Here is a 13,472-nt window from a genome sequence, read left to right on the forward strand (position 1 = left end):
TCCACTCCCAGAGTTTCTGATCCGGCAGGGCTGAGTGGACCTGAGTATCTCTATTTCTGTGAAGTTCCCGGGTGCTGCTGCGGCTGCTGGCCGGAACCACACTGAGAGAACCCTGGCACCGTGGCATGCTGCATGAAGTGCAAATGAGGCTTCATACTGAACAGTGTGGAGTCTCACCCTCGGACGCTTTGGTTTCTTTGGGAAAGAATTAGTGAGAACTTAACTATCATGTGTCCAAAAATGATATCATCACTGAATACATTTCAGTGAAGACTTGAAGATATGCTAAGGGCAAAGCAAATTTGGTCCCCAAATGAAACGAAAACTGAAAAAGGGCAATACATTTTTAAAAAAGAAACTCCAATGTGTCCAAAGTTAGTATAAAAACTGCTACAGGGCGAGACGATCAGGGGCTTCGGCAGCCAGAGACCAGGCAAGGCCTGAACAGAGGGAGCGAGTGAAGGGGTGAATTAGTGACAAATGGAGGCCCAGACTGGTAGGCAGCACTGACTGCCACACCTTGCCGGGCAGACACCCCGTGCGACCCGGAGCTGGCGAGCTGGATCGTGTGGCAGGAGCTGCCTAGGTTCACGATCTGGACTGCTGGCTAACTCCTGGGAAGATGCTTAATACAAAATTGCAGGCACTAAGAACACAAGGCAGCCAAGATCCAAAATTCTCCTCAACGGCAGCCTCTGCAAGCACACTGTGGTGAAATCTGTGTGCCACGTGTGCGCTGCCCAATTTTGTGTCTCCTGTCCCAGAGTCCAACAACCCGGTCCCTAGCCTGTTTGCAGTACTGCCACAGGGCCAAGCCCCCCGAGCTGGCCCCTGCACCCTGCCTTTCACGTCACCCTGGCCTGTCCCCACGTGGCTTCCCCGTCTCCCAGGTACTCTCAGCTCTAGACCCCTCTCGCACTAGTTTTTAATCAGATTACTCTTAATCACTCTGCTGCTCAGCCATAGTGGGTCTCTGATTTGAGCAGGTACCACTGATACCTCAGTCCAGGTGTCCGGATAAAAGTTTTCCACATACTCTAAGCTAACAGTCCTCTTGGTCTAGACAGCTTTCCCTAGCCCAGTGAAGGCACCTGACAAACCTAGGGGCCACATGGTGAGTGTCTGGCAGGGCCTCCTGGCCCCAGGCTGGCTGGGTAACTCTGATGTCCCCAGCCTGGGATGAGGTCACCGTAAGGCCTTCTGGACAAGGTCAGGCCTCTCCCCAGAGCATGCTGGGTTTGTGAGAATTTTGAAATGCTCAGAATAGGGAAGCTAAAAGAACACCAGAAACACTACCTTTGGGAAAAGGAGATGTGGGGGGTGGGGGGGAGAATCCATGCTGGAATTTCAAAAGGCTACCTGGTGTCTGGCTGAGATTGTGTGTGTGTGTGTGTGTGCACGCATGTGTGTGTGTGCATGTGCTCAGTCGCTCAGGCTCCTCTGTCCATGGATTTTCCTGGTAAGACACGGCTAGAAGGTGAAGTCTGCATTTCAAATCTGCCAGACTAAGAATTCACCTGGATGCAAGATGGACAGGCATGGGAGGAGCTTCCGGGAGGAGCAGGACAAGGGACTCACTGGGAAGAAGGGCACCACTTTCCTAGATGTGCAAACCGCTTTCCCTCCCAAGGGTCCCCTGAAAGAAGGATCTTGGTGGGGAAAGAAAGTGAGAATGAGGACGGGCAGTAGTGCAAACAAATGCTCGCAAAGCCCCTGCAGACAGAGCAGCAGCAGGCGTCCTCGGGGGCCCTCCCCCGACAGGAGACACTGGCGCTGCAGACAAGCAGAGACAGGTGGGGGGCCCACGGTGAGCACCAGTGATTCTCACCATTGCTCCTAAAACATAAAGAATGTGTGCACGCTTGCTCAGTAGCAGGCCCCAACCGACACTGAGTTAGACCTTATGGGATCCAATGTTTAAGAATATGCAATGTTTGGAATTGATTTCCGTGTTTTCAGGGATGAAGTCACCATCAGGCGGGGGCCTGGTGAGACGAGACTGTCCACGGGACTGCTGGGCGTGCTGCAGCTTTGCAACACTTGCATATGCTTGGACTGCAAGGGGCCAGCCCTCGCCTCTCTTCTGAGAGTCCAGGTTATTCACAGCTAAGTCCAGGGGCCCACTGTCAGTGTTTCTCTCAGGAGGTGTCGTACCGTCCTTTCCAAAACATGAGCCCCCTGCTTATTTTTTCATTGGGGTGATGACTCTTGAGGGCTAAAATTAGTCTACCAAGATGGTATGCCCTTCCAAATAGTCCTCACTTAGCACCACCTGCTAAAGGAACAACGCCTTCCTCGTCTGACCAGCTGTGGTCAACGTCCAGAACAGAGAGATGACCTCCTGGGCCCAGGAACACAAGCTCACCAAACTCCAGCACGCTGCGGTCACCTGGAGGCCTGGGGAGGTCACCCCCGCCCAGGGATTTGTGCTGCTGCTGAATCCCCAGGTAAGGCTGCAGGCCCAGGGCCTCACGGAAGACCGCCACGCCAGGTTTGGAGCTCAGAGAGGGGCAGGCCCAGGGCCTCACAGAAGACCGCCAGGCCAGGTCTGGCGCTCAGAGAGGGGCCTTCTTGGAGACAGCCACTGCTGAGAGGCCCCGGCCCTGTGTCCTGAAGAAGTGTCCCTTCCCGTCAGGAAAGGTCCCGTGTCAGGAGCTCCCATTGGAGCTGTGCCCCTGCACCAAAGCAGTTCTGGGCTGAGGATCCCTCAACAGATGTGGGGGCCTCCCTCTGCTCTCAGAAATGGGGCCCCCTTACAGTGGTGCTCAGGTCAAGTAAAGAACCTATGGGAAGCTCCATCATGACAGAACGTCTGGTTATAAATCCCAAAACGCCTTCGGTGAGAGCGTCACAGATCACCTGGATGCCAATTTATGGCTGTTCAGAACTTCCGACTCACAGGTCTCCACCCAGGAATCAGAGACCCAGATCTGGAACCTTCAACAGCCTTGTTAGTAGGGCTCACAGCATCTTCTGTGTTAAACTGTCAAAGGCTGGATACAGGGGGAAGGTTCTCCGTTATTGTCTCTTCTTTCCTTAAAGCATTCTGCTTTAATCTTAAAAACGAGCTTCTTTGTTAAAACTTCACCTGTCAGAAGAGAAGTGTCCTCAGACATGACTTCAGATTGTAGCCAGCTGGCTTCTGGATTGGGGCAAAGCTACCTGGCAGGTGGGCAGTCAGCTTCTCTTCTGAAAATGCTGTACTAATGCTAATCATGAACTGAGGAGAGTCACACATTTGGACATGAGCCTCAGTTTCCCCATCCTGAAAATGAAAGTATTAACCTCAGTCTCTAGGGTTGCTGTAAAAATTACCTCTGCTCTGGATGGAGAAACCCAAGCTCACCTATCAGGCCCAGGTGAGAGGTGGGCCCTGTTGGGATGGATGGAGCCTGCTCCTAGGCCACCTTCCTTCTACGGGCCTGGGGGACAAGCTCCCCCTCCTCTGATGTGAGCAGAGTAGGGCTCATCAGGTAACTGCCGTCTCTCCCTTTTCTGCCACAGACTCCTTCCTCTCCAGAAAAGGCAGAGGGGAAGGAGAAGGTATGCAGGGCCGCATCTTCCCTCTTGGGAGTGAGGCATGCGAGCTGAGTGCAGAGGCCCACGTGCAGGCTCTCCTGTGATGTCAAGCAGCCCCACCTGCGGCAGGTCGTGGTCTGTCCCCGTGGGCTTCTCAAGTCAGGTACAAACAGGGATGCAGACAGGGTCACCCTGTAAGTTAATTCTTCGGGGCACCCAGGGGCTGGGACAGTTTTGTGTGCTGTGCTTTCTGCCTCGTATTATTTTAGATGACAACTGCATTGAAAGGCAGGGCGTGCAGGGCATGCATGTCTCTGAACAGCAGTGAATCTGAAAACCAAGGGGCAACAGCCAAACTAATCTGCCAACAGTGGTATTTCCTCCCTCTGCTACAGCGTAGTGCAAGAAACACATTATATACTTGGAAGAGGCTGGATTCTCCACTCCCCCTCCCCATCCACCCAGATGCTGACTGTCACAGGAGATTTAATGACTGTGTTTATGAGGTTTGGTGTTCTAGAGGACAAGATGACAAAACCAAAGGAAACTCCAAACAATTCACTCTTGTTTTCCCATTTACCCCAGGGATCACTTTTCCACATACACTGGGAAAACCTGCTACCCATTTCTGAGCTTTCAAAGCAGTTCCTAGTCAGCATCTGTTGGTCAGAGCCCTGTTCTGCTGACAAGCCAGGGTGCATGTGACACCAAGGGGAGGACACTGTCCAGCGTGTACTTAACCGAAGGTTCAGGATGGGTGGGACCTGGCGGGAAAGGCACAAGTTCTTTCAGTAAAGACAGTTTCTATGGAACATGCAAAAAGCCTAGGGGAGCATTAGTGCTCAGTGCTGTGTTCTGGAGCAGGGGGAAGGATGGACCAAGAACAGCACGTAAGTGAAGAATATCCACTTCGGTGCTGGAAAACCTGGCTGCTTTCCTGGCAGCCTGCCCCTGTCAATGGATGATCACCACATCCGCTGACCGTGTCTCCATCCGCACCTTCGGCCCGTCACTCTTTAGCATCTGACGCCCATTGGTGCTGCGCATTGATTCATTCACCCAAAGCAGGGTCACGTGCCTGTTGTGTGCCAGACCGGGAATAAAGATGCTGACACAGAGGCCGAGAAGGGGCAGACTCCTATGTGCTTCTCCCGGGCCCGAGGACGGCGCTGTCCCCGCCTCTCTTGCCCTGGACTCTGCAGAAGCGGGCAGCTCTTGTGCCCCTTCTGCTCCTGATTTTTCTTGGTAATGCCACCTTCTCCTTAAGCCGCAACCATCACTCACGTGCAGACAGCTCTTAGACCTCATGCTTGCCCCCCCACCCAGGCTCACGGGGGGCTGGTCTGCTGACACGTCTTACTCCCCCTGACTCTCCGGCCAGGACACTGACCTCAGTGTGGCCACCCTGAGACACTGGCTCCTCCTCCGAAGCTGCCGGCCCCGGACTTCTCAGCTGTAGTGCGGGACACCTCCGCCTGCTCTCCTGGAACTCACAGACGCGGCCGCCTTCCCAGCCCCGACCCGAGCCCTCCAGGCCGCTTCCGGTCCTCTTCTTGATACACTCACTCAGGTGCCGGCTCTCGGCTTGGTCCCCTGCGACCCCTCCAGTGTCTGTTTCTTGTCCGTGTTCATGGCCACTGCCCAGGCGAGGCCTGATGACTCAGCAAAGGGCCAATCGCACGGGTTTTCTCTCTTCTGCTCCGGGACCGACCCTCACCGGGGAAGATGAGCGGGTCGTGGCCGTGGACCCCACTGCCTGGAGGGCGTGCCCGCATTTCCTCGATCTAGTCCGAACCCTTGGGCTGCCCTCCCCGCTCTTCCTGGCGCACACCGAGGCCCACCGCCTCCCGCCTGCACCCACGAGCTCCACCGTCAGAAGAAACCCGGAGTCCCACCACCGCCAGCCAGGCCCTGCTGCCTCCCCTCCACCCGCCCGTTTCTGGAACGCTGGCCTCCCCGCTGCCTTCTGCCAGGAGCACTGGCCCTGGCCCTAAATCTCCACCGGGCCGGCTCTGTCTCCTCACAGGGCCCCGCCATGCCGCCCACAGCTTACTTGTCATGACCCCATTTCTCTCCTCACGTGGGCCAGACCGCAGGGATGACCGGCTCTGTGAGTGTGCATGCTCCTCGTCTGCACCGTGCGTGGGGACAGGGACCCTATTGGTCCTGCCAAGCTCTACATGCCCAGCGCACCGCCCGGCGCATGGAATGTCCTTTCTGTTCTTTCTACACCCAGTCTCTCACCGGCTCTTGATCATACCTTCACCTGTGGTCGTCAGGGTTTCACATGAGTCGGTCTCATCTTCCCACAGACGGACCATAAGCCCGGGAAGGAGGGCGTCTTATGAGCCCCTGTGTTCTCGTCCTAACCCCAAACACAGCGGCCTGCGTGGTTCGGAGCACAGAATGCATGCTCAATAAAGGCATACCAGTGTCGACCTCTCATCAAGCTGGGGGAACAGGAGACTTGGGTTTTCAAAGCAAGTCCTCTGCCTTCTCTTCTGCACCACCAGACAGCACAGTGACCATTCCCTCAACCATGCGGTTTCACGTTCTCACTTTTGAACTGAGACTTCCTCACACCAATTTCAGTGGTCCTCATTTGTGTTCATGTTCCTGGCTGAGAGGAGAAGCACTTCCTTTCTTTAGCTTAATAGCTATCTTCCAATCACTTCCCCCCCTCCCCTCTCTGCTGTTAGAGGGACATCACTGACTTCTTATTTTAAATTTAATTGCTGCTTTCAGCCAGCGATGCTGACCCCTCCTGGCCTCTCCCGGGCTCCCGGGTCGCTCCACCAAGTCCTGCTGGGCTCGTCTTCCTCCTTCTGGCCTTCACCCTCATCCTGCTAAACCACACCTCATTTCTTAAGAAGGATGCATGGAAAATAAAATTTCTGAGTTCTTCCATGTCCCAAAATTATTTTGCCTGCATGCTTGGTTGATCATTTGGCTGCATACAGAATTCTGTAATTATCTCAACTCTTTTGCCAGGGTCAGTTTTCCTGTTTGTTTTTCTTGGTCCTTTCTCATTCCTGCTGCTGGTTTTCTTCAGGGAGCTGGTGATCTCTGGCTGACCACTTGTATTTGAGAATGAGGCACAGATGGCCAAGTGAAGGGCCACTTTGGATGCAGGGTGGCAGGCTTCCATTCGGGCCCGGCAGGAGGGAAGCTAGGCTCTGTCCTTAGTCCCAGAGGGTGGGCACTGCGCTGGAGCACTGGGGTCCCTTCCCTGCTCCAGCTGTCCTTGAACAGCTTATCACATGACTTTGGGGAAAAGCTTGAAGATAATTCCCTAACAGCTTGTCAAGCTGCAAGTTCCAGGCCAGGCATGGTCACCAACCGTGACTCACTGTTTTCAGCCAACTCCTCGCTTCTACCTTCCATTCCCAGTCCTAGACTTCCCCAAGCTTCTTGCTTTCTTTTTGGTTGTGACTCTCCATCTGTTCCAGCCTTGGCCTCTGTTCCTTCAGTAAAACTTCCATCCACTTCTGCCTTCTTGTCAAAGGATGCCTCTGCTTCTCTTAACCACCATGGTGTGTGCTATGTTGCCTTAACCATTGGGTTAATGGAGTCCTGGGATGGAAGAGCGGTGACCATGTGGCTTAGTCTACAGGCTTAATTTGAAGGTTGCTATGCAAGGTTAATCAGGTGAAAGGGAGGCAGGGTATGACATCAGAGGTGTAAGCACTGCTTTGGATAAAGGTCCGGCACCAATAATCACACACTTGAGGGTGTCAGCTGAAGGGTGAAAAGCAGCAACCAGGTGGGCATATTGAAACACAGGCCTGCTGCTGCTGCTGCTGCTAAGTCGCTTCAGTCGTGTCCGACTCTGTGTGACCCCATAGACGGCAGCCCACCAGACTTCCCCGTCCCTGGGATTCTCCAGGCACGAACACTGGAGTAGGTTGCCATTTCCTTCTCCAATATGTGAAAATGAAAAGTGAAAGTGAAGTCACTCAGTCGTGTCCGACTCGTAGCGACCCCATGGACTGTAGCCCACCAGGCTCCTCTGTCCATGGGATTTTCTAGGCAAGAGTACTGGAGTGGCTTGCCATTAACTTCTCTGGAAACACAGGCCTACCTATACATAAACACCCAGTAGAGCTTCCTGCAAGGAGATCCAACCAATCCATCCTAAAGGAAATCAGTCCTGAATATTCATTGGAAGGACTGATGCTGAAGCTGAAACTCCAATACTTTGGCCACCTGATGAGAAGAACTGACCCATTGGAAAAGACCCTGATGCTGGGCAAGACTGAAGGCAGGAAGAGAAGGGGACGACAGAGGATGAGATGTTTGGATGGCATCACTGACTCAATGGACGTGAGTTTGAGCAAGCTCCAGGAGCTGGTGATGGATGGGGAAGCCTGGCGTGCTGTGGTCCATGGGGTTGCAAAGAGTTGGACATGGATGAATAACTGAACTGAACTCAACCGAGAGCTTCCTGCATGCTAGTGACCTCTTCTTTACACAAGGGGACTCTGAAGTCAGAGTCTCTTATAAATCTCCTAAATCCTACCAGTAATTCAACTTGCCTAATAGAAAACCACTGTACACAGAATAAGTGGACATTGAAAATGGTCCACTGAAATGGGCTTCAGTTTCCAGAATCACTTAAGTCCCTAAGAGCCGGTGACCCACCCAGTCTTCTTTTTTCCTTTGTGAAATGCAATCAGAGACTGTCTGTCCTTCAAGATAGCTTTTTGGAGAACACAGATTATCAGACATCATCCCTTCACTGAAGAAGCTTACAGGCCCTGAAGGTGTTTTGCTGTTCGTCAAACAAGGGATCCGTACATGCGCTAGGGTCCCAAGGAAATGTGACTGTAATTAGAGTACATTGGCTGCAAGTGTACGTAAGCTGATGAAGCCAAACACATCTGGTCCCAGACGTGTTCAGCTGTCTGACTCACCCCTTACCGGTCAGCGGCTTTGAGGCAAGTTGCACATTAGAGGCACATTAACTTGATCTCTTTGCTTCTGGAGGCCAACAGGAGGAATCATTAATGATGGGACTCCTGATCTATAGGGACTTGCTGAAAAATAGACAGTGTTTGTGTTTCTTCCCCCGACTCACTCCCACTTTTATGAGCGCTGTTAAGTTTCATTTTAGCATGTTAAGTAATTTGTGACTCACTGAAATGAAACTCAACTTGGTCCTCATAAAACAGAGTAAAATGGTATTTCCATGTTTCATGTTATGGTTTGAATCAGCCTGCTATTTGGAGCTCAATGGAATCTTCTCAAAAGGCCATTTGGAGCCTCTTGTCCCTGCCATTCCCCACCAACTAGTCACCATGCTTCTCAGAATTTCCCAGAACTTCTTCCGCTACCCTAAAATAGCAAAATTTACAGCTGCAGAGAACAGCGGGAAAAGCTAACAAGTAAACCACAGCAACATTTCTGCAGTGCTCTCTTACATAAAGTATGGAAGATTTCTACCTTTTATCCACTGTAATTAGGTGATAGCATCGATAAACAGGTCAGACCCTCTGCTCACAAACCCCCTGAGGTTTCTTTTCATTAATAATACTCTTCTCTTTAACCAACATTCCTTGCCTGACATAAGAACCACAGAAATCCAGAACCTTCCCCCTTGGCAATCACTATCAGTTCAGTTCAGTCGCTCAGTCGTGACCGACTCTTTGCGACCCCATGAATCACAGCACGCCAGGCCTCCCTGTCCATCATGACCAACCTAGATAGTATATTAAAAAGCAGAGACGTTACTTTGCCAACAAAGGTCCGTCTAGTCAAGGCTATGGTTTTTCCAGTGGTCATGTATGGATGTGAGAGTTGGACTGTGAAGAAAGCTGATCGCTGAAGAATTGATGCTTTTGAACTGTGGTGCAATCACTATCAGTTCAGTTCAGTTCAGTCCCTCAGTCGTGTCCGACTCTCCGCGACCCCATGAATCACAGCACGCCAGGCCTCCCTGTCCATCACCAACTCCCATATAGCTAAGCATAAATACTATATTTGTATTTAATTTCTTACAGTCTTACTTAAACATGCTCAATGGTATTATAAAACTTCATTAACTCTGACATTACTAATTTGAATTTCTGTGAGTACTGAGTTAACCATGGGCTAAAGTTAACCTTCACAGCTCCCTCTGAAGAGTGAGCACTATTAGAAAACTATTAGATGGGATTTAACTTCCTTCAGAAAGCCAGTTTATCTCATGAGGTGCTTGCTGGTAGGTGCTGATGCCACCTGCCAGGACAGTGGCCTTCTGCTAGGACTGGTGGGCTGCCTGGAGGCAGTGGGTCAGTGGGGGGCATCCATATAGAGGTGATGGTACTTCCAAGACAGGCATGGGTCTCCCCACTGTCAGGGTGAGGCTCCAAGGATCATGAACCCCATCCACTGTAGCGAACGGTGAAAGGGGCCACTGTCTGCGCCTCTGCGCTCCCCAGTGCCCCTGCCTGGAGGGGCTGTGCTGGTTAGCGCTAGTCTCAGTGCAAACCGAGGAAATATAATGATGGACATGGTGTTAGAGCCAATTTGAGATGGATTCAGAGGTGGTAACGGGAACAGAAAGGCAGGTGTACACATGTCATCCCTGTCACACTCAAGTGTAGGCCAGGCTCTGGCTCAATGGTGCCCTGATGACCACAGACTTAAAGCTATTAGAATACCTTGAGTGGCCTCGTGAACGCCCAGCTGTACTCACGAAAGGGCTAGAGTTTTGCTGTCATGGCACAGGGGAGCCTCTCTAATTGAAAAGGCTGCAATAAGAACTAAAGTTGTGGAAAGGTCACACTGGCACCAACTGCCTAGAGCTGAAATCATGAATGGCTGCTTAACATGGACCCCGCTGGCCAGAAAATGTCAGGATGCTTAGAATTGTTTCCACGTTGGTAAGAACACTGCAGAAAATGCTGCTGAGAGGCTGGAGGTGGCTCAGCTGGTGCTGCTTTAAAGAAAACAAGTGCTTTTAACTTGGGATATGTTTGCAAAAGGAACATATGTACTTGGGCCGCACTGTGGCCCCTGCAAGTGTATACTGTAATTTAGAACGGAAACAAACCTCGCACTTGACTTGTTAGCAGGTTTACCAAGAAGCAGAATCATCAGCAATTTCTCATTTCAACGATAATGATAAGATCCTGGTTCACACTGCCTGAGGCTCTGCACATTCTTTGCTGCAACATGGCAGCCCCGAGGGCCCGTCACCCCTCCTTCCCTGGGAGGGTGCCTGGCCAAGGCTCTTGGGCACCAAGTGTCTATCGCCCCCACATATTCATAATTGATAACAAAGCCACGCAGTGCCAAAGGAGCCTGGACACTGTCAAGTTTTTCCCTGAAAAATTCCAGTCTTGGACTAGTTTGGACTTTGCAGAGGGGAAAAAAATCCACTACAGTTAAAATGATTGGTCATCCTCTCTCCTTTCTCTTTTCGCCTTCTTAAGTGACATCTTTCATCACGCTAATGAATCAGACACCTAACACCAGGGTGGGTTTGTGGATTATATTCCAGTGGGTGGAGCGCCAAAGCCAGGCATATTCACCTCCCTAGGTATCATGTGTGAAGGCATCAGCGCAGTTGTACTATATCTTTGGTAGCTAAGCAAGCAAAGCTTGCCCCCAGCACACACTCGTACACATCCTCCAGGCCACCTAGTAGCCTCCCTGCTCCTCCCTTTGTCACGATGTTCACTTACTCTAAGATGCTTGCGATGACCATGTTGCCACTGCTCTTTCAGTGGCACCTCAACTCTTAACTGGCCCACAGGTGGGCTTCATGCTCAGTCACGCTGAGGGAGGGAGGGGTGCCAGGCTGCAGGAGGCAACACCACCCATGGGATGCCTTCTTGAGACAGTCCACTCACCCAGGCCTCCTGAGGCCTCTGCCTCCCCGAGGTCCCCCTGGAGGGAGCCTCCCCTCCAAAACCCTGCCAAGGACACAAGGAAAACACATCACCTGGCACCTGCCATGCACGCAGAGATCCGTCTCGTAGGGCCCGCAGGGTGTGCCGTCCAGGACTCTATCGGCCACCAGCAGTGGGGACTCCTTTCCGAGGGGTGAGCAGTAGAGTTCACATGGCTTATCTGAGGAGGGAAAGGGGTGGACATTGACATGGGAAGGGTCTTGGGGGCCAGGTAGGGTACAGATGCTTGTAGGTGCAGGCCAGTCCAAGAGACGAGAAGGTGGCATGGGCTCGAGGTCACAGGTACAGGGCACAGGCTGCACCCACCCCTTGGAACATGTGACCCAGAAACTGGAAAAAGACCCTCCTCCGACTCGGGTGAACGACACACAGGTGAGGGCACTATGGACTTTCCTTTACTTCGTTTTCTTTATCCTTTGAAAAGATACATTATTTCTTTTTCCTTAAAGTACTAAAAATACCAGGCTGAACAAACATTTTGTGGAGTTCTAACCTCTAAGCAAGTTGAATATGTACCAAGGGTGGGCCTGGGGTGGGGAAGGGGGAGGAGGCAGCCTCCCAGCGAGGGGAGCAGCCCTGGGGTGTCTCCAGAGTAGCGGCTTTTGCTGAAGTTTTAGTGCTCCTCAGCCACTGGATAAAAGCTCTGGGGCTGTGCTTTGTAGCAAGAAGGTCCTGGAAGAAATGGTGTAGGAATAAGGAACAGAAAGGGGACACATGAATCTCTAGGACAACTTGTAAGAGCCATTTCCCTAGGCACGATGGAAACCCTGATTTCCGCTGCTGCTGCTGGAACCAAATGAGCTCCCAGAACATGCCATGATCTCACACCTTTATCTAGATGGTTCTGCCTGGAAATTCCTCCACGCACTTAGCTCTCTGGAATATTTCTGGCACGCCAGAAGCTTCTACTCCAGAGCCCTCTCTTCTCATGCCACCTCTGACTTGCAGTCTCCACCTGCACTTTGCACACACCTCCATTAGAGTCCTCAAATCCTACTGTCTGGGATTTCTTATAAGGTGAGTCCTCTTGCTACAGAAGTTTGAATGGGGTGGATTGCAAATTACCTTTAGATGAAAGAACTGATGGAGATTGGAGCCCTTGGAGGACAAGGAGTCAAACTTTCATCTTTGGTCAGTCCCAGGATCTGCCTCACAGAAGGACTTGGTAATATTTTCATTTTACAGTATAAACTTCAGAATTAGTTTGTTGATAGCCCCAAAATAACCTGCTGGTATTTTGACCAGGATTACTTAATCTATAGATCAAATTGGAAAGAACTGGCATCTTGATATCTTTCCACCAACAATGGAATATTTCCCCATTTATATAATTGTTTTATTTCATTCATCAGAGTTTTATAGCTTTCCTCATACAGATCTTACACATATTTTGTTAGGTTTAAACCTGATTATTTCATTTTGGGGGTGTTAATGTAAACAGCATTGTGTTTTTATTTTAAGAATTTCAGTAGTGTTCTTTTTACTTCTTGGCTGTGAGGCACGGCATGCAGGATCTTAGTTCCTTGACCAGGGATTGTACCCATGCCCCATGTAGTGGAAGCAGAGTCTTAACCATTAGACTGCCAGGAAAGTCCCTGGCACTGTGTTTTTAATTTCAAACTCCACTTGCTCATTGCTATTATATAGGGAAGTGACTGACTTTTGTACATGCTGTATCCTGCAACCTTGTTATAATCCAGGAAGTTTTTAGTTTTCTGTTGATTCATTTGGATTTTCTACACAGATTATTATGCCATCTGCAAACAAAGATATTTTTCTTTTTCCCCAATCTGTGTACATTTTACTTCCTTTTCTTGTCTTATTTCATTAGCTACGACATCCAGTAAGCTAGGACTTACATTGTTATAAGTAAGCAAAGTAACAATGCTTCATTTAATAAATGTGGATGGAGGACCTCTCTCACACAAGGCACTGTTTGAAGTAAGGAAAAGAGGACTTTAAAAAATAATAATACAAATGCATTTTGTTCTTTTGTAGGTAATTGAGAAAGATAAATGTACTGTTTTTTCTCTCTCAGTCACCTAATTCTAACACAGT

The 13,472-nt window shown here is 50.7% G+C and overlaps 1 protein-coding gene across 1 annotated transcript in view; it reads right to left on the bottom strand.

Moving 5' to 3' along the window:
- The window catches only part of ADAMTS17 (ADAM metallopeptidase with thrombospondin type 1 motif 17), a 401,986-nt gene that overhangs the window by 106,551 nt on the left and 281,963 nt on the right, over positions 1 to 13,472 (bottom strand). Inside the window, exon 14 of the mRNA XM_055417694.2 lies at positions 11,447 to 11,574. Within this exon, the coding sequence (XP_055273669.2) occupies positions 11,447 to 11,574 (128 nt within the window). The remainder of the gene's footprint in view (positions 1 to 11,446; positions 11,575 to 13,472) is intronic.

Source organism: Moschus berezovskii, chromosome 21 (genome assembly GCF_049115385.1).
Source record: "Moschus berezovskii isolate FMDL1 chromosome 21, NW_MosBer_1.0, whole genome shotgun sequence".
In the NCBI taxonomy this organism is placed as follows: Eukaryota; Metazoa; Chordata; class Mammalia; order Artiodactyla; family Moschidae; genus Moschus; species Moschus berezovskii.